The 27,335-nt window shown below is 38.2% G+C and overlaps 1 protein-coding gene across 1 annotated transcript in view; it reads right to left on the bottom strand.

Annotated features, from left to right (window-relative positions):
* LOC126250820 (matrix metalloproteinase-14-like) overlaps positions 1 to 27,335 on the bottom strand; it is a 120,401-nt gene that overhangs the window by 27,797 nt on the left and 65,269 nt on the right. The window contains exons 7-9 of the mRNA XM_049951590.1: positions 23,838 to 24,223; positions 22,228 to 22,375; positions 10,559 to 10,700 (exon numbers count right to left, since the gene is read on the bottom strand). Of these exons, the coding sequence (XP_049807547.1) occupies positions 10,559 to 10,700; positions 22,228 to 22,375; positions 23,838 to 24,223 (676 nt within the window). The remainder of the gene's footprint in view (positions 1 to 10,558; positions 10,701 to 22,227; positions 22,376 to 23,837; positions 24,224 to 27,335) is intronic.

Below are 27,335 nucleotides of genomic sequence, written 5' to 3'. Positions count from 1 at the left end.
GCGACGCACAGATGCACGCCAAGACCGTAGGATCCTACGCAGTGCCGTAGGGGACCGCACCGCCACTTCCCAGCAAATTAGGGACACTGTTGCTCCTGGGGTATCGGCGAGGACCATTCGCAACCGTCTCCATGAAGCTGGGCTACGGTCCCGCACACTGTTAGGCCGTCTTCCGCTCACGCCCCAACATCGTGCAGCCCGCCTCCAGTGGTGTCGCGACAGGCGTGAATGGAGGGACGAATGGAGACGTGTCGTCTTCAGCGATGAGAGTCGCTTCTGCCTTGGTGCCAATGATGGTCGTATGCGTGTTTGGCGCCGTGCAGGTGAGCGCCACAATCAGGACTGCATACGACCGAGGCACACAGGGCCAACACCCGGCATCATGGTGTGGGGAGCGATCTCCTACACTGGCCGTACACCACTGGTGATCGTCGAGGGGACACTGAATAGTGCACGGTACATCCAAACCGTCATCGAACCCATCGTTCTACCATTCCTAGACCGGCAAGGGAACTTGCTGTTCCAACAGGACAATGCACGTCCGCATGTATCCCGTGCCACCCAACGTGCTCTAGAAGATGTAAGTCAACTACCCAGGCCAGCAAGATCTCCGGATCTGTCCCCCATTGAGCATGTTTGGGACTGGATGAAGCGTCGTCTCACGCGGTCTGCACGTCCAGCACGAACGCTGGTCCAACTGAGGCGCCAGGTGGAAATGGCATGGCAAGCCATTCCACAGGACTACATCCAGCATCTCTACGACCGTCTCCATGGGAGAATAGCAGCCTGCATTGCTGCGAAAGGTGGATATACACTGTACTAGTGCCGACATTGTGCATGCTCTGTTGCCTGTGTCTATGTGCCTGTGGTTCTGTCAGTGTGATCATGTGATGTACCTGACCCCAGGAATGTGTCAATAAAGTTTCCCCTTCCTGGGACAATGAATTCACGGTGTTCTTATTTCAATTTCCAGGAGTGTACATCAATATTTGTTGAAAGAAGACAGCAATCACCACTAATTCCTTCATTCCGATGATTCGCATTAAATTTTGATGATATTGTGACATCTTTTCCACTGGTCAAATCCTCTATGAAAGGTAAGGCATCCACCAATAAACTTGTGATAGAGAAGAATTTTATCTTCACCATAACACTTCTCATCAGGAAACCTGGTTTCATTTCCACCTGTCATCACATGGCTTTATGTCTCCTTTTTCACAGTCTAATGACAGGACTATTTCATTTGTTATCATGCAGTTAACTGTACTCTTACTGACATATATCATTCAACAATCCCACAAGTCAAGTGATTTTGAGTTAAATTCATTATTTCTCAATATGTTTATCAGTATTCTGTCATCTGCATATAGCTTTACATTTCTGTTGAGTTTTAATCTGCAGTCTTCCAGATTTGTCATAGATCTCACAACCTTCATTTTAGAAAATAGCCTTTCTATCATTTTAATGGGCTGCCTCACAGATAAGATTGCATTGTTAGTTACAACAGGCAGAAGATGTGCTTTGTCAGTGTGTATACGTGGACAAGGAAAAAAAATTCCCGGGTTTTTCCCGGAATTCCCGGTTGAAAATACACTTTCTCCCGGGTGAAAACACGCCTTTTCCGTGTTAAGTGACAGTAGTAGATTTTCTAACATATTTTGTTACATATAGTTTTCCTTTAAAGAGGCATAGCTCTATATATTATCTGCAACTCTGTTTTCGAGTTTGCTAACAACTATAATTAACACAAAACATTTTAGGGAACTAGTAGTTTTTACCACAGGTTTTTGTGTTGCCTTAGAAATCTCATTTTGTGTATTTTCTTCAATTCTTATAAGGAATTTGGAACTTTTTAGATCAACAGGCTAAAAGATAATGAGTGGGCTTAATTTAAAGTTATTTGTTCACTGCCTTGTAATACACTGCACCAACCAAAATGCAGCATTACAATGAATGCTGTTCTCACACACAGGATGAGTTGGTTGATGTTTGTAAGTAGCTGGAAATTGCCCTGACTACTGTTAAATGATTGGCAGCTGCTAGGAATCAATGTATTGGAGGAGCTCCCGAGAGTCATGTACCTGTGATACCTAAACCAAAGGTACCTTAAAGTACTATCTTCTCCCATGGATCCTGTCTCCTCTACAGAAAGTACAGGATTTGTCATTACTCATCCACTTGACTTAGTGGCATGTCAATGCTAGATCTAGGTGTTCTGTACAAGGTGGACAGTGACAAGATAGGGCTAAGGGTGTTGTATCAATCCCCCTAACGAACAAGTCTGAGGTCTGTCTTTCACTGAAACTGAAACTGAGCCAGTGGGTCTCACTTCACCTATTTTGTCTGGTGGCAGGGGGAGGCAAACACGTAAGAGTAGAGGTCCATTGATCATCAGCAGTTCAAATATATGGTGAATGATGGTACCCTTAGGGAAATGGCAGCAAGGGACAAGGAAGAACATCAGGTGCTCTCAGTGTGCACGCCTGGGAGCCTCATTCATCAGCTGAACGGGCTACTCCAGCAGCCATTGAGGGAACAGAGTGCAATCAACTGCAGACTGTGGTGCACATGGAACAAATGGTGCCTGTTGTATGGGCTCCAAGGTCATTCTTGGGTCATTCCAGTGACTGGTAGAGAAGACTGAGAAGACAAGCCTCGCACATGGAGTATCAAAAAACCCCACAATTTGCAGCATTGTCCCCAGAATTGATTGTGGGCCTTTGGTTCTGAGTCAAGTGGAAGGACTGAACCAGAGACTTCAAAAGTTCTGTGACAAGCTAGGCTGCAATTTCCTGGACTTGAACCATAGGGTAGAGAACTGTAGGATCCCCTTAATGGGACAGATGTGCACTACACATCTGAGGCTGCTGCTGGTAGATGACTGTGTGTGGAATGCACACAAGTGTTTTTTAGATTAGATAGATAGCTGTAGGAAACCAAAAAGCGTCAATGGAAGATTAAAAGAAATGCATCCCACAGGTGAGAGTATTAAAGTCCTAATGGTAAACTGCCAAAGCATTCACAACAAAGTGCCAGCATTTGAAGCACTCTTGAAAAGCAGTGCAGCTCACACAATACTAGGTACAGAAAGCTGGCTGAAATCTGAAATTGATGGTAGTGAGATTTCTGGGAAAAATTTAAGTGTATTTCGAAAGGATAGGTAAATGGGAAACTGAGGTGGTTTATTTGACAGAGTAAACAAGAAATGAATGTCTGCAGAGATAGAAATTGAAGCTGCATGTGAGATTGTTTGGACAAGGCTCAGTATCAGGGGTGGGCATAAAACAATAATTCAATCCTCACCCACCAAGCTCATCTCTTCATGTATCCAAAAACTTTAGAGAAAACCTCAGTTCAGTAGTATGTAAGTTTGCCAATCATACTGTAATCATTGGTGGAGACTTCAATCATCCAACAATTAATTGGGAAAATTACAATTTTGTTTGTGGTTGCTGTGATAAGACATACTGTGAAACTTTACTACATGATTTCTCTGAAAACTACCTAGAACAGATAGTTAGGAACCCCACTCATTAAGGAAATATATTGGATCTAATATCAACAAATAGATCTGACCTCTTTGAGGATGTCTGCATTGAAAATGGTATCAATGACCATGATGCGGTTGTGGCAACAGTGATTACCAAACTATAAAGTACAACTAAAACAAGCAGAAAGATATATATGTTCACTAAATTAGATAAAAAATCATTAGTGTCTTATCTCAGTGAGAAACCTGAAACTTTCAGCATAGGGCAGGAGCATGTAGAGGAACTCTGGCTCAATTTTAAAAGAATAGTTGACTGTGTACTGGATAGATATGTACCTAGTAGAATATTTCATAATGGGAGGGAATCTCCATAGTATACAGTCACTGTAAAGTACTTCTAAGGAAACAGAGATTTTTGCACAATATGAGTAACACAAAGTGTACATCTATAGATAGATGCTGAATGAAACACATTTGGCTGTCAAGAGAGCAATTCAAGATGCCTTCAAAAACTATCATAACAGAATATCTTTCACAAAACCCAATCAAATTCTGGTCATGTGTAAAGGCTGTTAGTGGCACCAAAGTTAGTGTCCAGTCCCTTGTGAATGATACAGGACCTGAAATTGAGGATAGGAATGTAAAAGTTGAAATACTTAACTCAATTTTCCAATGTCCCTTTACAAAGGAAAACTCAAAAGAATTGCCCCAGTTTAATCCTCACACCACTGGAAAGCTGAATGAAATCATATTAGTGTCACTGGTGTTGAGAAACAGCTGAAATTGAAATTTAAGAAAGCTCCAGGTCCTGCCAGATCTATACTGAGTTTGTGGCTGAGTTAGCCCCTCTTCTAACTATAAACTATCATAGATCCCTTGAACAAAAAACAATGCCCTGTTCGTAGAAAAAGGCACTGGTCACATCTGTCTACCTGAAGGATTAGTAGAAATTAATAACAAGACTACCATCTAATATCCTTGATATCAATTTGTTGTAGAATCTTAGAACATATTCTTAGCTGAAACATAATGAGGCACCTTGAAGAGAATGACCTCCTCAATGCACGGATTTTGAAAGCATGAATTGTGTAAAAACTCAAATCACACTTTTCACACAAGACATACTGGAAGCTTTGGATCAAGACAGTAATGTAGTATTTCTTGATTTCTGAGAAGCATATGATTCAGTGCCACACATTATTGTCAAACATATGATCATATGGGGTTTCAAGTGAAATTTGTGACTGGATAGAGGACTTTTTCGTTGGGAAGATGCAGTATGTTATCTGGGGTGGACAGTCATCATCAGAGGTAGAAGTAACTGTGGGAGTGCACCGGGGAAGTGGGTTGTTACCCTTTCTGTTCATGTAGTATATTATTGACCTTGAAGATAATACTAATAGTAAAATCAGGCTTTTTGGAAGTGATGCAATTATTTGTAATGGATATCTGAAAGAGGCTGCATAAATATTCAGTCTTATTGTAAAGTTGCTTTAAATGTTCAGAAATGTAAAATTGAGTACTTTACAAAATGAAAAAAAAAAGTGGTATCCTGTGACTATAACAGCAATGAGCCATTGTTTGAATAGTACAACTCATACAAATACCTGGGTGTAAGTAACACACTGTAGGGGTATGAGATGGAATGATCACATAGGTTCAGCTGTTGGTAAGTCATGTGGTTAAACTTTGGTTTATTGGTAGAATACTGGGGAAGTGCAATCAATCTATGAAGGAGATTGCTTAAAAATAACTCAAGTGTGTGGGATCTGTACCAGATAGGACTAACAGAGAATATTTAATGTATACAGAGAAGGTCAGCATGAATGGTTGTAGGTTCATGTACTATGTGGGAGAGTGTTACAGTGACCCTGGAAGATAGAAGTAAACTATTCTGAGAAAGTTTGTTAACAAAGTTTCAGGAACCAGCTTTAAATGATTACTCTAGGAATATATTACAACCCCCTATGTATCACTCACATAGGGATTAGAGTAAAAGATTAGAATAATTACTGCAAACACAGAGGCATTCAATCAATCATTATTCCCAAGCTCCATACGTGAAAGGAATAGGAGGAAACCCCAATAACTGGTACAATGGGATATACCCTCTGCCATGCACCTCGCAGTATTTGCAGATGTAGAACATTGTATGGTTGATCTGAGGCAACAATAATAAATTTTTAACTACAAATTCTTTAGCCGTACCTTCATTGTCAATTAGTTTTGCCCTTAATGTATGTTTCCCCACAGCTTTCTGTTTTTCTGCCATCAGTTAAAGTTATGTTTTCAACTAAAATAGTCTTATAAACAGCTGAAAAATAATTTTCATGTGGTTGACCAGGAAGCACAATTCTCTCCACTTAGTTTCTCAATGCTGTGTTTGTTCCCATAATCTCTACACAGTTCACAAATTGTCTAAGTGTTGTTAAAAGAACAAATTTTCTGTCATTGGAATTCACAAACGCAGCTCAGCCTTAGTTAATGCTTTCCAGATGCATTCCTCAAAAGTACCTGGTCAGTATTGGCAAATGTTTTGTTTATGCCATGCAGGTGAGTTCTAGAAGAGCTAATTGACACTAATGCCATTTTCTATCTTTTTATTATCACTCCTGTGCCCATAACTATTCTTGGAGTAGAGTATACAGTCACATTAGGTAATAAGACTGACTGAAAGAAGAGAAGCAGCATAGACCACCAAAACAGAGAAACTAACTATACTTTTAACAACCTACATCAAATAAAGACATCAGAAGGGTCCCTATGGATTACATAACAGTAAAATACAACACTGATATTTTGTAAGCCATATCCTTTTTAGACTGATTCCACTATCCCAGTACCCTAACAATGAACTGATGACTGCCACCTACTTTATGTATGTAACCAAACTATTTCATATTTCCACAGATTGGTACACCTAGATATTAGTACCTGTTGACTGATTCCAATTGATATTGTAGTTGTAAGGTATTTCATTTTTGTATTTTGTGAAATGTACAATTTCACATTTCTGAACATTTAAAGCAGGTGGCCAATATGTGCACCACTTTAAAATATTATCAGAATCTGACTTTTCAGATGTAACTTCATTATACATAACTGCATCATTTGCAAATTCTGAAGTTAATCGTAACACTGTCTATCGCACCATTAATATCAAATATGAACAGTAATGGGCCCGCATTCTTCCCTGTGGCATGTCTGAAGTTATTTCAACATCAATTATTCTAAATCCCAGATAAAATGCTGCATTGTCCCTACCAAGAAATACTCAATCATCATAAATTTCATTTGACATCCCAAATTATCATACTTTTGTTAATAAGAGTTGTCATGATATTGCATGAAATTGGATCAGGAACTTTTCGGAAGCCAAGAAATACTACACCCTTCTGATTGCCATGATCCAAGACTTTCAGAATGCCATATAAGAAAAGTGAATGCGAGATTTTGTACGACTGATGTTCTTGGAAATACATGCTGCTTGAGATGGAGGAGTTCATTCTGTTCAAGATACATCATAAAATATGTATCAGAATGTGTTCTAAGCTTCTTCTGCAGATGGATGATAATGATACTGAATTAGTACTGTGGATCATTTCTGCTACCCTTCTTGTAGTCAAGATTGTCTTGTGCTTCTTCCAGTTCCTGGGCACAATGTTTTATTTGTGGGTCCTATAGTATAATACATATAAAAGAGGGCTGAGTCAGTTGTAAATTGTGTGTAGAATCACATAGTAGATCCATCAGGCCCTTGAGCTTTATTTAATTTGATTGATTTTAGTTGTTTCTCGCTGCCACTAACACTAATATCTGTATCATTCATCTTCGCATCAGTGCAAGAATTAAACTGAGGCAGAACGCTTGGACCTCCCTCCATAAAGGAATATTTAAGATTTTAGTACTGAATTTCTTATTTTGCTTTGATACCCTCAATTCTAGTTCCTGTACCATCCTTAATTCCTTGATTTGTATTTCAGTTAAAAAATTATATAAGATGTTTCATTTTATTACAGTTGTCTTCGCTGCAAATTGCCTGACACTTGAACATTAAATGTCTATAATATGTTGCCAACTACTCTTGAACTTATATGTCAATATATAATGAAACAACAAGCAATAAGTTAAATAAAACAAATTTAATTTCTCCATCTGGTTTCAGGCACTCAGTGCTCTTCTTCAGAGAATTATTGTATTATTTGTGAGAGACAACCATAAGATGCATAAGCAAAATGCCGTGGTCATCTGGTTCATCATGAACTACATGACCATGGGATTTCGCTGTATGTGCTTTATTGTTGATGCTTGCAAATAATGTGATAGGTATAACTTTCTGAAGAAAGACATTAAGTGCCAAAAACCAGTAAAGAAATTAGATTTCTTTTATGCAATAAGTTGCTTATTATTTTGTTTTACACAACTACAGTTGGTGAGGATAGCTACAATATTAAATGTCAATTATTATTCTTTATTGCTTCCATTATATTTTTCTCATTTGTCTAGTATGTCTCATCTAACCTTTTCCGTTCTGTGGAGTACTTTGATAGGTGTCATATTTGATTTGATTTTTTATTGGTCCAGTTTTATCATATAGCACAAATTGTACAATTTATATTGGACAGGTCAAAGATAAGTTACTATAATACATAGTATTAGCAATTAAAATTAGGTACCTACTACAATTAATTTTGTTACTTATTCAGAAATTCTATGACAGAATAGAAACAGTGCTTTATTAGAAATGCCTTTAGTTTAGCTTTAAATATTGGATGAGTAGTATTTTTTATTTCCTCTGGTATTTTATTGTGTAGTATTACACCAATGTTAATTATGTTCCTCTGATAGGTGGCTGTTCTGTGATATTTTTGATGTATATTTGATTCCCTTCTGGTACTATAGTTGTGTACACTTTTGTTCTGTAGCAGTTTGCCTGTTTTCAGAAGGTAGTCCCTAGTGAACAAGATAGTTTCATAAATGAATAAACTTGGAACATTTAGAACACCAAGCTCAGTAAAATGGGATTTACAGGACTCCATCTTTTTAAGGCCACAAATTATTCTTAAAGCTCTTTTTTGCATTCTAAAAACCTTTACACTGTGAGTTGAGTATCCCCAGAAAATGATCCCATATCGGATTAGTGAGTGGAACTCATTTGTCTAGTATGTCTCATCTAACCTTTTCTGTTCTGTGGAGTACTTTGATAGGTGTCATATTTGATTAAGATAAGTTACTATAATACATAGTATTAGCAATTAAATTTAGGTACCTACTACAATTAATTTTGTTACTTATTCAGAAATTCTCTGACAGAATAGAAACAGTGCTTTATTAGAAATGCCTTATCTGGGAATACACCAGTTTTTAAAGAGAGGTTGAAAATTTTTGCCAAGGGGTTTGCTATGTGGTGAGCACATGCTTTTAATATGAAATCAGGTACTTCATCATACTGCAGTACTGTTGTTTTGCTTGTTGTAGCCTTTAAAATTCTTAGGCCATAGCACACAGATGATAGTTTTCTACACAAGTTATTTATATGTGTGTCCCACTTTAAGTCTTGCTGAACCCAAAGGCCAAAGACTTCTGTGACACTTACATTTTCTAGGGGATCATTTTTTAATTGGGATTGAACAGACATTTGATTAGTCGCAGGAATTAAATGAAAATCGACACACACAGTTTTTTCAGTATTTATAATGAGTTTGTTTTTTGTGAACCACTCAGAAAGTCTTTTCAGAGAACTTTCTGCTGTGGACCACAAAGTTTCTGGACTGGATACAGTGAGCAATATGCTGGTGTCATTGGCAAACAGGATAGTTTTTGTGGGACTCATATATTCAACTAAGTCGTCCACATAAATCAAGAAGAGTAGTGGACCTAAGATTGAGCCCTGCGGTACACCATATTTTATTGGTAATTCCCTAGAAAGAAAGGAGTTGTTTCTTGTTTTATTCATTTTTTTTAAATTCATACTGAAGTGATACTTTCTGCCTACAGTTTTTTAGGTATGAATACAACTAGCTGTGTGCTACACCTCTTACTCCTCGTCTTTCTAATTTTTCGAGCAGAATGTTATGGTCCAGGATGTCGAAGGCTTTTGATAGATCTAGAAAAATACCTGCAGCTAATTTATGTTGATCAAGGGATTTTAAAATGCTGTCTATGAATTCGAAAATTGCTGTCTGTGTAGATTTAGACTTTCTAAAACCATGTTGTTGTACTGTAAGAGGTGCATATTTATTTATGAAACTTAAAAGCCTGTCAAAGAAGAGTTTTTCTAGAATTTTTGAGAAGGAACTTAACTGTGACACGGGTCGGTAGTTTGATATTTTTTCAGAAGAACCTTTTTTTAGCAGTGGTGAAACTTTTGCTATTTTAAAAATATCTGGGAATACACCAGTTTTTAAAGAGAGGTTGAAAATTTTTGCCAAGGGGTTTGCTATGTGGTGAGCACATGCTTTTAATATGAAATCAGGTACTTCATCAAGACCACTTGACATTTTATTGCTTAATGGTTTAATTTTACTTATAATTTCATTGGGGTTTGTTTCATACACATACATAGAAGCATTGAAGGTCACTTGGGACTGGTTCTTGACAGTGTACTTGAATGAGGTCTTCAGCTAGTGAGGTGAAGTATTCATTGAATTTTTCCACAACTGAATTTGGGTCTGTGACTTTTGAGCCTTCTAGTGTTAATGATACATTCTTTTTCTTTGGCACTGAACTACAAGTTTCTTTCTTTATAACTCTCCACGTGGATCTCATTTTGTCAGATGAGTTTTTCTGGGATTACTTCTCTAATTGCAATAAGAGGCAATGCTTCACTCTCACTCATAGTTACTTTATTGTAATATTATTTTATATGGACCATTACATATTTTTCATCTATGCTACTACAATCCAAAATATAAAAAGGGTTAATGGGTCTCTTAAGCTGCAGAAGTTCTGTTAACATCTGTGTTATGATTAAACTAGAAAAGTTTTCTTTCTATACAAAATACTTTTACAAAAATGAAATTTTATAAGTGATAAATAAATGAAGGATGCAGTTCAAGCAAAACATACCTATAAAAGAATGTTTTTCCATTTTTACCCCATACCATGGCTGCATCTAAATGTGTCAGAGATGCAGGTAAGCCAAGTGTTGTAATGGGCTGAGGGCTTCCTTCAATGAATGTTTCACCATTGAACACCCAAAATTTATTTCCTACAACAAAGTTAAGTATTGGTATTACATATTGTTTGTATCATTTCAAATCATTTGTTAAATTATTCTTTTTAGATGCCAAACCGCTTAGCTGTCTCATGGTATAAATGTGCAGGGCATTAAAAAAAAAGCATTCCATATTTTGAGAGGTGGTAGTATGGACTGAAACAAGACAAAACTGTTAAGTAAACCTGGGCTCTAAAATGCATACCTTAAGAGCTATGAGCACTTGTTCATCTTTGCTGCTGTGAAAAACATCTCCTCTAGTGCAACCTGTTTGCTATTGTTAGTGCCATACTGAATGCAGGTAACAAATGAGGGCACATTCCTCTGTTACTGTCCATGGATACAGCATGCAGTAAAAATTTGTTAGTGTTATTACACAGTTCTGGCTAAGTGTAGCCCATAGATTGGTTATAATGGAACCTTTTCCCAATTTTACACACTTGTGAAGTGCTTCTACATTGCAGTTTTATTTTGGCACTTACCAGCATAATGGAAGCATATTATTCACACAGGAAATGACTTTCTGTTATGGACTGGCAAATGAAAGCAACCATCGAGCCCTTGTCCTGTATGCTGAAATACCTTAAAAATTCATCTGCATAATTATTCAGCAATCTTTTTCAGAAAGTATGTGATTCCCTATGACACTGGATGAAAGCATGCCTAACTATGAATGGACACCATACTAGGCACTTCCTTTAGTGATACCCCTCAAGTGCAGATCATATGCAGTTTTAAGCTGATTACATTAGAAGCTCTACTCCTTCACATTAATTGAATAATGTGTTCTCATTTGTTTACTCATTTTTTACTTTATTCTTTGGGTTCTTCAAAATAGAAAAGAGCTTGCAGTAGAAAATATGTGTTTCACAGTAGTGAAGATGAACAAGTACTCATAGCTCTTAAGTTATGCACTTTACAGGCTATGCTTACAGGGCATTTTTGTCTTGTTTTTGTCCATACTACCACCTCTTAAAATATCGAACACTTTGTTTAACACCCTGTATAAAGCTTATTGCACATTTAGTGAACATTAAATTTAAGGTTTAAAATCTTTTACTTAATTAAGAAAGTTTCAGTACTTCAGTTTAAGATATTATTTAATGGTAACTTGAATTTCATGTAGAATCATAGGTACTCTCCTTTATCTTTCCATTTACACAGTCTGCCCCAGTGTTTTTGAACTATTACAAAAAATGGTTCAAATGGCTCTAAGCACTATGGGACTTAACATCTGAGGTCATCAGTCCCCTAGACTTAGAACTACTTAAATCTGACTAACCTAAGGACATCACACACACCTTGCCCAAGGCAGGATTCAAACCTGTGACTGTAGCAGCAGCGTGGTTCTGGACTGAAGCACCTAGAACTGCTCGGCCACAACAGCCAGCACAATATTACATTATAGAGTTTGACCTGACAGGCAGCTTTTTGCAGGGACACTTATAAGTGTTAGGAGTGGCATTAAGTCTAGAGAGATAAAACTTTATGCTGAAAAAGATTCTGGATATTGTATGTGGCAGATGTGGCACTATCATTACAAGCATCTACAGGTCTTGAACAATTGCCTTTACATTACTTTTACATAATATAGAACTTTATGCAAATGAATTAAGAAATAAGTCAAAATGCTTAAAAGTGCTTGGTGGCTTTAATATCAGTTTTAAAAAGGGTAATCAAAAATAGGAGCAGTTGTGAAATATATATAGCTCATAACAAGTGCAGCCAGTTGTGGATGAAACTGCCAGAAAAGGATATGGGTCTGAAGCAATGCTTGATCACATGTTTACTAACAAACAGTAAGTACTGGGAGCATAGTATTTAAGCAAAAGATACTGGTCTGTCAGCACAAGGATGTTTAATAGTACACTGAATGAGCACAATGGGAGAAAAACCAAAATGATTACACAGACAAGGAATATGAAATCTATTTTCATTGTTTATATTGTTACAGTGTAGAATAGCCATAAAAAAAGTATTAAAGTCAATGAGAAATCAAACACACTGGTAACACATCCATAACACAAGGAACAAAAAAATCAGTAGTCACCTTTAGAAACCGAAGCAGACAAGCCAAAATGAACAGGACAATAAAACTGCACCTCAGAAAATACATCAGAGCCTCTAGGAAAATTTTATTGGGAACATAAATGATTTATATATCAACAGGGAAATCAAGGAAACAAAACTGATTTTGAAGGTTACAAATAATATCTTGGGAAAACCTGTACTTCATAATTAAAACTGAGGATAAAGTACTAAAAGATGCTCAACATTTAGCCTATATAAATAATGAAAATATATATAATGAAAATATAAATAAAAGCAAAACGAGGATAATGGAATGTAGTCAAATAAAATCGGGTGATTCTGAGGGAATTAGATTAGGAAATGAGACACTTAAAGTAGTAAAGGAGTTTTGCTATTTGGGGAGCAAAATATCTGATGATGGTCAAAGTAGAGAGGATATAAAATGTAGACTGGCAATGGCAAGGAAGGCGTTTCTGAAGAAGAGAAATTTGTTAACATCGAGTATAGATTTAAGTGTCAGGAAGTCGTTTCTGAAAGTATTTGTATGGAGTGCAGCTATGTATGGAAGTGAAACATGGATGATAACTAGTTTGGACAAGAAGAGAATAGAAGCTTTCAACATGTGGTGCTACAGAAGAATGCTGAAGATTATCTGGGTAGATCATATAACTAATGAGGACGTATTGAATAGGATTGGGGAGAAGTTTGTGGCACAACTTGACTAGAAGAAGGGATCGGTTGGTAGGACATGTTCTGAGGCATCAAGGGATCACCAATTTAGTATTGGAGGGCAGTGTGGAGGGCAAAAATTGTAGAGGGAGACCAAGAGATGAATACACTAAACAGATACAGAAGGATGTAGATTGCAGTAGGTACTGGGAGATGAAGAAGCTTGCACAGGATAGAGTAGCATGGAGAGCTGCATCAAATCAGTCTCTGGACTGAAGACCATGACAACAACATATAATGAGCATTACAAAAATATAACACATTGCCTGGTTAAAATATGTGCAGTACAAATAACAAAATGATAAAAGTGACAATTAGTGAAATGACAATGATTCTATATTCAGTAACAGAATCTGAAATGAGAAATGCTATTATTAAGTTACAAAATAAAAAGTGTAGTGGTGGTGTTAGAATTCCAAACAAGGTAATCAAACAATAGTTACACTACTACAGATTCTTAGCTTATTCACATCATTAATACTTCTTTCCAGACAGAACTGATTTCATTAAAACTAAAACTATCCATAACAAAGACACACTCTGCAAAAGCATAGCACATATTACCTAAATAATTATACACCAGTGTCACTATTGACAGGTCTCTCTATATTTGTCAAATGAGCAATTTATTAAAAGCTAGCTGATTTTCTGAATAAAAATAAATAAATAAATAAGTGACTAATGCTCAGCATGGATTTAGGAAGGACAGATCAACAAAAGCAAAATGAGGATAATGGAATGTAGTCAAATTAAGTCGGGTGATGTTGAGGGTATTAGATTAGGAAATGAGACACTTAAAGTAGTAAAGGAGTTTTGCTATTTGGGGAGCAAAATAACTGATGATGGTCGAAGTAGAGAGGATATAAAATGTAGACTGGCAATGGCAAGGAAAGCGTTTCTGAAGAAGAGAAATTTGTTAACATCGAGTATAGATTTAAGTGTCAGGAAGTCATTTCTGAAAGTATTTGTATGGAGTGTAGCCATGTATGGAAGTGAAACATGGACGGTAAATACTTTGGACAAGAAGAGAATAGAAGCTTTCGAAATGTGGTGCTACAGAAGAATGCTGAAGATTAGATGGGTAGATCACATAACTAATGAGGAGGTACTGAATAGGATTGGGGAGAAGAGGAGTTTGTGGCACAATTTGACCAGAAGAAGGGATCGGTTGGTAGGACATGTTCTGAGGCATCAAGGGATCACCAATTTAGTATTGGAGGGCAGCGTGGAGGGTAAAAATCGTAGGGGGAGACCAAGAGATGAATACACTAAGCAGATTCAGAAGGATGTAGGTTGCAGTAGGTACTGGGAGATGAAGAAGCTTGCACATGATAGAGTAGCATGGAGAGCTGCATCAAACCAGTCTCAGGACTGAAGACCACAACAACAACAACAACAACAACAACAGATCAACAGAAGCAGCAGGTAGGCATGAACTAAGCTTAGACTTATCCAAGGTGTCTGGTCTAATAAACCATCCATTACTGCTAATGGAAATAGACTGTGATGGAATAAGGGATTGGTGTACAGTTGCTGCAAGTGCTAGCTCTCTGATAGACAGGGGAGCATATAAATATGTCATGAAGGCAAGGAATGTGTTTTAAAAAAAGCTACAGACTGCCTCAGAGTTCCATGAGAAATCCGTTATTCCTGGTATAAATAAATAAAAACTTTTTATGGGCTATCTAAAGGAAATCTTCTTAGTCAAACCCCTAGCCTGCTGCAGGGTCATTGACAATATCTTCAGGGTCTGGACCGAGGACCAAGACACAGTATCCTCATTCATTCACAGTCTCAAGGACTGTTCTCCCCTCCCTGTCTGCTCATCCTCCCCAGCATGGTATGGCCAGCTTTCTTTATATTGACCTCCACCTCTCTGATGGCCCCAGCCAAAGCTCCATTGATCCCAAGCCCACTACACATATACAGTATTTGCATTCCAAACTAAGACATCTCTCCCATACAGTCTAGCCATCTGTAGATGACGCACCTGCAGTGTTGAGCAATCTATATGTTGCCCCAAATCTCTAAATTCTCTCTGCCCCCTCTGCCCCCGAATGATCCAGCTGTAAACGAGTATCCCCTCATCGCCCAAAAGCACCCCTGATAGGAACAATTTAACCATATCCCTCCCCCGGCCATCAACTGCTTATCATCACACACAGAAATGAGGAACATTTTACTCACAATCCTTACCATCCCTCCCAAAGTGGTACACCACCTCCTAATCAATCTATAAAATATCCTAGTCCATCTTGAAGCTACATCTTCTCTCAAATTATTGCCACATGGGTCACAACTTGCTGATGACCTAGGTGCAAGACCTAACTGATACACTCACACAGCACATACCACCATTCCTGTAACAAGCATATCCCTTCCTATAAGAAGCAGCACCATATTTGAATGCACTCATATCACATACCAGCTCTGCTACAACTTCTGCACATCATTTTATGCGGGCACCCAAACTGCAGCCCAGAGCAGTATTGACTATCCAATGGTGGAACAGATTGCTTCATAATTTACACCATATACTACTGTACCATATGCTGCTAATTCCCTGAATTACATAAAGGGGAATTGTAACATACCTTTCAAGCTAATAATTCTTCTCTCCTCAATATCCACTAATGTCTAACCCACACTCGTCTCCACCCCTATCCCTGTCTTAACTCATCTCAAATTTTTTAAATATTTTCGTTGATTTAGCCAATGGATGGATGCCCAGAACAAGATCTGTCATTAATCAAAATGTCACCATTTTTAAATTGAGCAAACCACTCGTACACTTGTGTTTTTCCCTTAGTGTCATCTTGGTAAACTGTTTTCAACATTAAAGCAGTTTCAGCAGCATTTTTACTGAGTAAATTGGATAGATAAAAAATCTACTCACCAGCAACAGTTTTCGTTGTTTTTTATGACTGACTGAATGTGTGTGTGTGTGTGTGTGTGAGAGAGAGAGAGAGAGAGAGGGAGAGAGAGAGAGAGAGAGACTGGATAAAAAGATAAAATTAAGTCTGTAACACAAATAAAATGATAGTAGATGGTGCATGTAACCAAGTAAGTTGATGGCAGATGGACAATGGAAGTTCCATGTTGGATTTCATGGGATAAGAAAAGATTGAGATGATGAATGTTTGCACAATGGTTGGAAAACATTAGAAACTGTATTCAGGAACAATGGATGCATATAGCTAGAAACTGTCTAAAAGTGTGGAGGCAGCCTTGGTTCAGCAGTGGATATCTAAGGGTTGATGATGGTGGATAGAAACTCCATTCATACAAATTTATATTTGAACTCACAGGCCCAGTCTGTAAATCATCCTGTTTACCAACAGCAAAGCAGAACAGTTCTATTAATAATAACAAATTCTTGCTTCATCCACCAGATAATAGTTTAATGCCAAACACCTCCTAAATTTGACTTCTACCAGTGCCACTTTAGTTGTGCTTTTGTAGAAGGTTGTTAGAAACATTTTACAAAACCAAGTTGAACCACTGCTGTCTTTGTAAAACATGTATCATGGCAATGCATTACTTTATGTTGCTGACAGTGATATCCAATATACACAGAAAAACAATACAAAAAATGTGGCACAATTTTCACACAGCAAATATATGTAACGAACTCAATGTCCACAGAGCATGAAACTCTAACCTTCCTTTCTTTTTCATACAGCTCAGAAATTTTCCTCACATACTTACTTTATTTCCTTGTCACAACTCAGAATCAGATGGACAACATTTTGAGCTATGTGCATCTACTTCTACATCACTAATCTGCAAACCACTGTGATGTTTATTGCAGAGTGTACTTTTCATTGCTTTACCCTTCCATAAGAAGATGTAAGGAGAAAATATAAAAATGCCTCAAATTAAGCAAGTGAAAGAGAATACAAACATCTGAAAAAACAAGCTTGACAGAAAAAGCAAAATGGCCAAGCAGGAATGGTCAAAGGACAATGCAAGGATTTGGAAGCATATTTCACTAGAGGAAAGATAGATACCACCTACAGAAAAATTAAAGTCACATTTGGAGGAAAGAGAAGTAGCCCTATGGACGTCAAGAGCTCAGATAGAAAACCAGTCCTAAGTAAAGAACGGAAAGCCAAAAGGTGGAAGGAGCATATAGAGGCGCAATACAATGAAGATGAACTTGAAGGTAAGATTATAGAAATGGAACAGGATGTAGATGAAGACAACATAGGAGATGTGATACTGCAAGAAGAATTTGACAAAGAACTGAAAGAAATAAGTCAAAACAAGACCCCAGGTGTTGACAATATTCGTCAGAACTACTGATAGCCTTGGGAGAGCCAGCCATGACTAAACTCTTCCATCTGATGTGCAAGATGCACGAAACAGGAAAAATACCCTCAGACTTCAAGAAGAATGTAATAATTCCAATTCCAAAGAAATTAGGTGCTGACAGGTATGAATATTACCAAACTATTAGTTTAATAAGTCTTTGTTGCAAAATACTACCATGAATTCTTTACAGAAGAATGGAAAAACTAATAGAAATCAACATTGGAGAAGATCAGTTTGGATTGCAGAGATGTAGGATCATGTGAGGCAATACTGACCCTACACCTTCTCTTAGAAGATATGTTAAGGAAAGATGTGTCTATGTTTATAGCATTTGTAGACTTTGAGAAAGCTTTTGATATGTTGGATGGAATACTCTTTTTAAAATTCTGAAGATAGCAGGGGTAAAACACAGGGAGTGAAAAATTATTTGCACTTTGTACAGAAACCAGACAGCAGTTATAAGAGTTGAGGGGCATGAAAGGGAAGCATTGGTTGAGAAGGGAGTCAGACAGTCTTATAAACTATCCCCAATGTTATTTAATCTGTACATTGAGCAAGCAGTGAAGGAAACCAAAGAAAAAGTTGGGTTAGAGGAATAAATAAAAATTGTGAGGTTTGCTGATGACATTGTATTCTTTCAGAGACAGCAAGGGACTTGGAAGAGTAATTGAACAGAATGTACAGTGTCTTGAAAGAAGGATATAAGATGAACACCAATAATAGCAAAACAAGAATAATGGAATGCAGCCAAATTAAATCAGATAAGGCTGAGTGAATTAGATTAGAAAATGAGACACTTAAAGTAGTACATGAGTATTTTTATTTGGGCAATGAAATACTGGATTATGGCCAAAGTAGAGAGGATATAAAATGTAGACTGGCAATGACAAGAAAAGTGTTTCTGAAGAATATAAATTTGTTAATGTTGAATGTATATGTAAGTGTTAGGAAATCTTTTCTGGAAGTATTTGTATGCAGTGTAGCCTTGGATGGAAGTGAAACATGGATGATCAGTGGTTCAATCAAGAAGAGAACAGAAGTTTTTGAAGTGTGGTGCTACAGAAGAATGTTGAAGATTAGATGGGTACCTATATCACATAACTAATGAGGAGTTACTGAACATAATTGGTGAGAAAAGAAATGTTTGGCACAATCTGACTAGAAGAAGCAATTAATTGATAGGACACACTCAGAGACAAGGGATCATCAATGTACATGGGTTGGATAAAAAGTAGTGGCAAGACTGATATAATTCATACCAGACTTTACTGACAAACATTCACTGTACTGCATGTCCTCAATATAATTGCCTTACATCTTGATCACCATCCCCCACACAGATGGAAGGTATTGTACACTATCAGGCCATTCATCTCTGTTGATGTCTTGCAAGGATTGCCCTATGTCATGGATGACATCTTCTCTTGTGCTGTACCATATGCCATGAAGATGTTCCTTTATTTTGGTGAACAGGTCATAATTGCATGGACTCATATCAGGTGAATACTGTGCTTGTTCCAATAACTTGCACCTCCATGCATGCAGGAGCCCCTGCTTGGAGTTCACTGTGTGGCATCCTGCATTGTCATGAAGGATTACTTACTTTTCCATGTCCAAAAACCAGATCACAATCTTTCAGCCCAGTATAGGGCCACATCTAAGGCTTCTTTCTTGTCCAACCATAAATCATCAGGGTTGCACCTATAAGGGCAGTTTGGGCAGGTGAGCAGATGCTCCATATCCTGCACAGCACCACAGTCACACTTATCATCTGTGGTTCCCAGACCCAACCTATTCATATTTGTCTTCACTGGGGCCACATCTGCCCTCATTTGGTTCAGCATTCTCCATGTCCTCCAGTTTGTGCTGAATCTACTGGGCACTTTCTGTGCAGGTGGGTAATCAGCTGGTGGTTCTTCTATTATTGTGGCTAAGAACCTTTTACGGGATTTCAGTTGCCCAGGTTTACTTTCACTGCCAAAAAGGGGATGCCAATTGTCAATAGTTTGTCTGAGCCTCTCTGTGAATTCATGTGATATTCTCTGAGATTTGGGATTCACAAATCCAGCAGCTCTATATAGTTTTGGTAGAGAAGTAGGTTTCATGAAGGATGGTGGGATGCATTGCCAGAAGATGCCATCACTTTCTTCTTGGCGTGGGACAAAGGTGATGTTCCAAGAAATTGCAGTAGTAGGTTGCAGTGACCATCTGCCCCTGTAGTACAATGTGATGCAGGATTAACCCACAGATATCACTTTGGTGCAAGCTGGTTCATGGTGCACATTCTATGAGCGAGGAGAAGCTGGGTTTTTCCATTCCCAGACCTGGTCTTGATTTACATCCCTGTCATCCCAAAACACTATTACCCATCTTGCCACTATACAATATGGCAATGCTGCATCATCACACACCTCATGCATTCCCTGAAAACATTGTTGTGCACTCCTACCATATACCACTTTAATCTTGATTCATACATGTTTTTTATATTTCCTAAACACATTGTTAGGCTGCTTGAACTGTCCTCCAGCTCTTTCAGACAGTACACACTCAAACTGACACAGACGCAGCTGTTGCCATTCACTCCACTACTACAGCTGACCTTCTGCTATCAGCTACAGGACACACATACCACATAAAGCTGGAACCTGCCTAAATTATTCTGTGAATAAATTTCTTAAAAAGGGGGGGGGGGGGAGGGGGGGCGTTAAATTGAACATGTGTTGAACCACAGGCCCAAAGTATGCTGTTATCATTAATACTGATTCTGTTCTACTGTGAATTTCAGAGTTTCCTCCAGTTCAGAGAGCAGTGGTGTGGATCTGATGTTATGGGGTGTTGTTAGTTTGGGGGGGATCATCGAAGGAGACCAACAGATGAATTCAGTAAGCAGGTTCAGAAGGATCTAAATTGCAGTAGTTATTCAGAGATGAAGAGGCCTGCACAGGGTAGGGTAGCACGGAAAGCTGCATCAAACCAGTCTTCAGACTGAAGACCAGGTCAACAAGAAGGCATTCTGCAAAAATAGCAGATGTAATGCAAGAGCAATATTTGAAAATGGATTCCATTACATCTTCTAGGGCTATGGAAAGGAAACTGTACCAAAGTACTTTCAAAATTCCTACATAAAGCTAGACCCTGTCTAAATTGTTTTGGTATAAAGTGGCTCTCAGCCCTATTCTAGGAATAAATTTCTTAAAAAAAGAAAGGGGGTAAGCTGACATGTGTTCATCCACAGGCCCAAGATATTCTGTTCTATTGTTAATTTCAGAGTTTTCTTCAGTTCACAGAGCAGTGGTGTGGACCTGATGGCACTCATCTACCAAGTATGGACAACAGATGTGGGCTGGTGCTGTCTGCTGTCAGGTGATCAGACAGAGGCTTTCAAACAGTCAACAAGGAGAAAATGCTATGAGGTATCTATGACTTTGATTAAAATTAATTTAAATTTGATGATATTTCAATCAGTGTAAGATGTTATATACAGAGTAGAGCTTGTTTAAACTTTATGTTGATAATGGTAATAAATGATGAATGTAAACTTCTAAACTGGGAATTATAGCTCTAAAGTACTATGGAAAACTGGAACCAAAGCAGCAGGAAATGCAATTAATCACACACTGTAACATATATAAAGTAATACTTTTGACAAAGAGTGTAACTTCCTCTTTTCTCAATTATCCACAGATTCTCAATTAAAAGAAAAATGCTGGGAACCTGAGATGGCTCAAGGAATGTAATTTTGAAGAGGTGCATCTATAGTAAACTGTTGCTTGAAACCACAGTACCTACAAGGGCTTATCAGTAGCTCTCTGCTTATTTAATAATATCAAGGGCATTACTTATATTCTACTTGTACTAAAAATGAATGCAGATGAACATCTCACCCAATGCACATATTAGCTGGTACTTGCATATCAGGTGCTAGTTCTGTGGTTATACCAGCCATTCACTGTCCAACTACTTCTCAGATGTAGGTAATTAGCTATGTAATGTGAAACTGAAGGCATGTATTTCATGGCACATTATTTCATCTGCTAATAAAGGAGGTGTGAAATACCAGGAACTAGAAAACTTATAAAAGATGTTAAGGAAAATTCTTATAAATATTTTTTCTATGTTCATACTGCCTGTGGTTATTGGCAACCTATCAGAGACGTAAGCTTCAGTGTAGGGATAAAGAGGTAATGCACAACATAAATGTAGGTTTGTGGATTGTTGTAGTGGGAACAAGGGAAATAAACAACGAATGAGGATATGGCTCTGTTAGGGGATAGGGACTATTAAGCAAGAGCCCTACTAAGAGATTAATATATTCTTACAGACTGAATGAATGTAAAAGGACAAAGAGATGTTTTGAAATTCATAAAAAATACAAAAGTATTTTGAAATACTACTTTTAGGCATGTTTAATAACAGTGCTGCATGTGCATTGTTTGCTATATACCTGTGAAGAAAACTATGCTGCTGTCTGTATCCCTCTGATACACAGCATCTATTTTTGTAACAGTGTTTGGGAATCTCCAGAACATATGCCGAAAATTCACAGGATATCCTGGCTGAATTAAACCTCGACCTGACATTCTCCACATCATCTGAAAATAAGGTAGTTTTTAGTCCAACCACAAAGAAAAGCAAATTTCAAAATTAAACCAACTAAAATAAAAGCAGGGAGAACTGTCACATGAGTATTAGTATTTCTGTATGAAGGCAGAATATCCCGCTTTTATTTATTTATTTTTTAAATACAGCAATCCTGGTTGGAATATAAGATACAGAGTGAGTAAAGACAGCCACTCACAATGTACTAAAGGCAGTGAGCAGTGGATAATACAGAAACAAGAAACTGAGTATTCTCACTCAGCTTTCAAATTAATGTTCATCTTCAGAGTCACTGTTCTCACATTATGGCCTGGAGAGTACAGCTTTGTGCATGTCCAAACCACTGCTCATTGTTTTGCTACAACAGTGTCTACTCATTCTATTGCTTATTTTAATGCATCAATCATTGAAGAATTAAGTAACTCATCATTTATTCTGAAATATCTTTAGTATGTTTACATCTGCAGCTGTAACAGTTTGCTGTTGGTACTTTCTAAAATAATGACGACAATTGTTAAATGATTTATCAGAAACTAAGTGTAAAATAAGTTTAAGAAAGGCTTGAAATGGTTATGAGAAGGCGAAAGGGAGATAAGAAACAAAAAGAAAAGTTAATAATTAACTCCATAAAATAAGACAGCCAATAATCAGAATTGTAGAGGCAGTAGAGGGGAAATATGTGAAGAACAAGGGAAAAAAAGAGACAGAAAAGGCAACAAGTCAAAATGTGACAGGTAATTGGTGTTACAATGATACAACCACATAATAAATACTGTGAAAATATTTACTGCCTCTTCATTAGCTGCATTTTTTTACAGCCAGAATATTATTGTAAATGTAGGAGTAACTCATATCATAATATATATTGAGGGTGTAGTTTATTTGCATAAGTTTCTGAAATATCAGTTACTGAGTATTTAACACACTCTCTTGGTTACAATAAACAAACAATGGTTCACATTTGAAAATGAAATTACATATTTCAAAACCAGTCATGAGCTAAGAAAAGAGTAAATGGATTGCTCTTGCTCTTCAGTTGGATGTGGCTTACATGGGTGATCATTTATTTATTTTTAGTTTATGTTTAGTCTTTGCTATTTCAATTCCATGTAGCTCATTATTAATAGTCAAAATTTGGACCCTGGTTGTATTTAATTCTTACTTTATCTTTCACTGCATTTGTATGTCTCTGATGTTGTGTTGTTCTGAGAGCTACTTGGAGTAGTTTGCTAATGAATGTGATGTGACACTCATTTAAGAATATAGGACAAGGAAGTTTGCCAGTCATCATGAGTTCTGTTGGTAAAATGTGTGGAAGTTTACTTAAGATATATGAGACAATAATAATTAAAAACTGGGATTGCAATAACAGAAAATGAAAAACTTTATTTAAGCAAAAACAAGGTCTATCAGCAGAAGAGTTATATAAATATACATTGCTCTCAGTTTTCTTACCTCTCCCTTAAAGAAGAAGAGTTCACCTCTAAGTACTGATACTGCATCATAGTTACCAAGGCAAGGATCAGATTTGTCAAGTGGAGCCTCAGTTGTCTGATGTCGTTCATGCTCACGATGCTCATCAACAGTCTCATAATCATCTTCAAATGTCACACCAGTACTGGTGGGATAATCTGGCTGCCTTGGCTGTGGTTTACCTGCTGTGGGAGTTACAGGATGATGAGTTTCATCATCTCCTTCAGAACTATTTTCATCTGTGCTTGGCACATCTGGGACGTGGTTGCTATCCTCATCTCTGTCCTGAGTTTCACTGTCACTGTCATCAGTACCACTAGGTACAACCCCAGGATTAATTTCATTGTCATCTTCCAGACTACGAGAAACTGCAACATATAACAATAATTTTTTGGTATCTTACTTGTAAGTTAATACTAAACAATGTGATTTGTTTCACGTACTGCAAACTGTAGGAGGGGTCAGCATACACATTCAATATTTTCTGTAGAATTTATCCAAGGGAATGTAATGGACAGTACTAAATAATTTTAAAAAAATGGCATAAACAGCCTTCCTGTGTTAAATTATTGCTACAGAAACATGAGCACTAAGTTTGCTTATGCTGTAACATCAAGTACAGTTGCTGCTTATGATTTACAGGATACAGAATAGCTAATGTTGAAACGATGCAAAACAATGGAAAATCCGAACAGAATAATGGCAATATTATCAGAAGAATGGATTGCTATTCACCACACAGTAGAGATGTTGAGTCGCATACAGGAACAACAAAAGGTCTACTAGACAAATAAGTTTTCAACCAAAAGACCCTCTTCTGAATTAGACAACATACACATACACACATTCATACAAATGCAACTCACACATGACCACTGTCTCTGGGTGCTGAGGCCGGACTGTGAGCAACAGTGTATGATGGGAGAAGCAATCTGAGTGGTTTGGGTAAGGAGGAGGTGGGGTGAGGAGGGATAGTAAGGTATGGGTGGGGGACTGTAAAGTGCTACTTGCAGGAGTATATAGGGATGATGTGGAGAGAGGGCAGGGCAGGTAGGTGCAGTCGGGAGAATAGACGGAGGGTGGAGAGTGGGGCAGAAGGCAGAAAAGGGGAGAATTAAAAATACTTTTGGTGTGTTACAGGAATAGAAACCTGTGCAGTGCTGGAGTGTGAATAGGGAAGGGGTAGGTGAGTGAAGGACAGTGACTAACAAAGGTTGAGACCAGGAGGGCTACAGCAATGTAGGAAATATTGCAGGGAAAGTTCCCATCTGTGCAATTTATATAAGCCGCTGTTGGCAGGAAGGATCAAGATGGTACAGACTGTGAAGCAGTCACTGAAATGAAGAGTGTTGTGTTGAATAGCATGCTCAACAATTGGATGCTCCAGTTGTTTCTTAGCCACAGTTTGCTGGTGGCCATTTTGTGAATAGACACTTGTTGGTTCTCAAGCCAATGTAGAATGTAGCATAGTGGTTGCAGCTTAGCTTGTAGATCACATGGCTGGTTTACAGGTAGCCCTGCCTTTGATGGGATAGGTGATGCTTGTGACCGAACTTCCCACTATTCTCACAGGGGTATTCTGCCACCTACCAGCCCTACACAATATCCCAATCCATCCCTACTCAAGCCTTGCTCCCAATACCTTGCCTCAGGGCTCATATCCTTGTAACAGACCCAGTTGCAAGGCCTGTCACATGCATCCTTCCACCATGACCTACTCCAGTCTGGTCACAAGTATCACCTACCCCATCAAAGGCAGGCTTACCTGTGAACTACTTATGTGATCTACAAGCTAATCTGCATCTACTGTGCTGCATTCTACATGGGCATGATAATCAACAAACTGTCTGTCTGCATGAATGGCCACTGACAAACTGTGGCCAAGAAACAACTGGACCACCCTGTCGGTGAGCACACTGCCCAATGCAACATTCTTCATTTCAATGACTGCTTCACAGCCTGTGCCATCTTGAGCCTTCCTATCAACACCAGCTTTTCAGAACTGCACAAATGAGAACTCTCCCTACAATATATCCTACATTCCTCATAACCCTCCTGACTTCAACCCTTGTTAGCCTCTGTCTTTCATCTGCATATCCCCTTTCCTGTTTTGAATTACTCTCCTTTTCTGCTGCTCCCTCTCAACCCCTCCATCTACCCTCACGACTGCACCTAGCTTCATACCCTCATCCCCCCCCCCCCTTATCCTCCTGCTCCTCATGCTCCCACAGTCCCACAAGCACCACTTTGTCATACCCCACCCCTACTCTGCCATCCCTCCTCCTTCCCACCACATCCTCCTCCTTACCCTCATTGCCCAGGTTGTTTCTCCCACCACAAGCAGTTGCTCACAGTCTCACCACGGCAGCCAGAGACAGTGGTTATGTGTGTGTGAGTTAAATTTGTGAGAATGGGTGTGTGCTGTCTAATTCAGAAGAAGATATTTTAGCTGCAAGCTTACTTGTCTAGCAGTCTTTTTGTTGTGCCTGTCTGCGACTCAGCATATCCACTATATGGTGAGTAGCGATCTATCCTTTTCATAATACTATCATACTTTATTTCAAAGTTCCTATTACCATTATACTTGTATGGCAAATGCTACTTAACCTAATCTCAGTATCTGTTTTAGTGTTAGTCACATAGGCTAGATACAGAACACATCTTTCAATGAGAGCTGTTAGTAGACTAATATTTTGTTAACTACATAATTTTTCTCGTTCTTTGCTCTTGTCATTTTCCACTCTCTCTCTCGCTCCCCTCCCTCGATCCACTCTTTCCCTTCTACACAGCTTCCAATGCCACATCTGACTGTCTTGTCCTGCTGCCATCTAGCCCCTGCATGTTCCACCAGACAGCGATCTTCTCTCCCCCAACTCTTACCCCACTATCCAACCCTCTTCCTTGCCCCATTCTGGATTACTGCTTTAGTTTATTGCATTCTGACCACAGCAGCTGGAGATAGCAGTCATGTGTGCATAAGGTGTGCCTGCTTGTATGAATGTGTGTGTGTGTGTGTGTGTGTGTGTGTGTTTTCTTTTCTGAAGAAGGCTTTGGACAAAAGCTCAATGTGTAACAGTCTTTTTGTTTCACCTGTCTGCAGTTAAAAACCTTTACAGTGAGTAGCAATCTATTTTTTATATAATATTTATAATTTTTATAAATGACGAACACAGGTTTCTCTCATGAAATAAGAATCATAAGCTGGTCATTCTTGAAAAAGAAAAAACAGCAACAAGTCATGTAATCGTAATTGTTTATCAAACAATCTATCTAGATTAAATAAATATTGTGAAAATTAACAAGAGCAGAAATTGTTGTAATGCATTGACAGATGGTTGACAGTGTGAAGACTGCTGACATTTTTTTCATGTAAAATGTTTACAACCAGTTAATTTAGTTCACTCAAGGCATGCTGCCATGGGATGGTAGGTCCACAACTGTTCAGTACTGAGAAAATTGGAAACTGCTTTTATTTTGTCC

Source organism: Schistocerca nitens, chromosome 1 (genome assembly GCF_023898315.1).
Source record: "Schistocerca nitens isolate TAMUIC-IGC-003100 chromosome 1, iqSchNite1.1, whole genome shotgun sequence".
In the NCBI taxonomy this organism is placed as follows: Eukaryota; Metazoa; Arthropoda; class Insecta; order Orthoptera; family Acrididae; genus Schistocerca; species Schistocerca nitens.
This window is presented reverse-complemented; position numbering and strand designations above follow the sequence as displayed.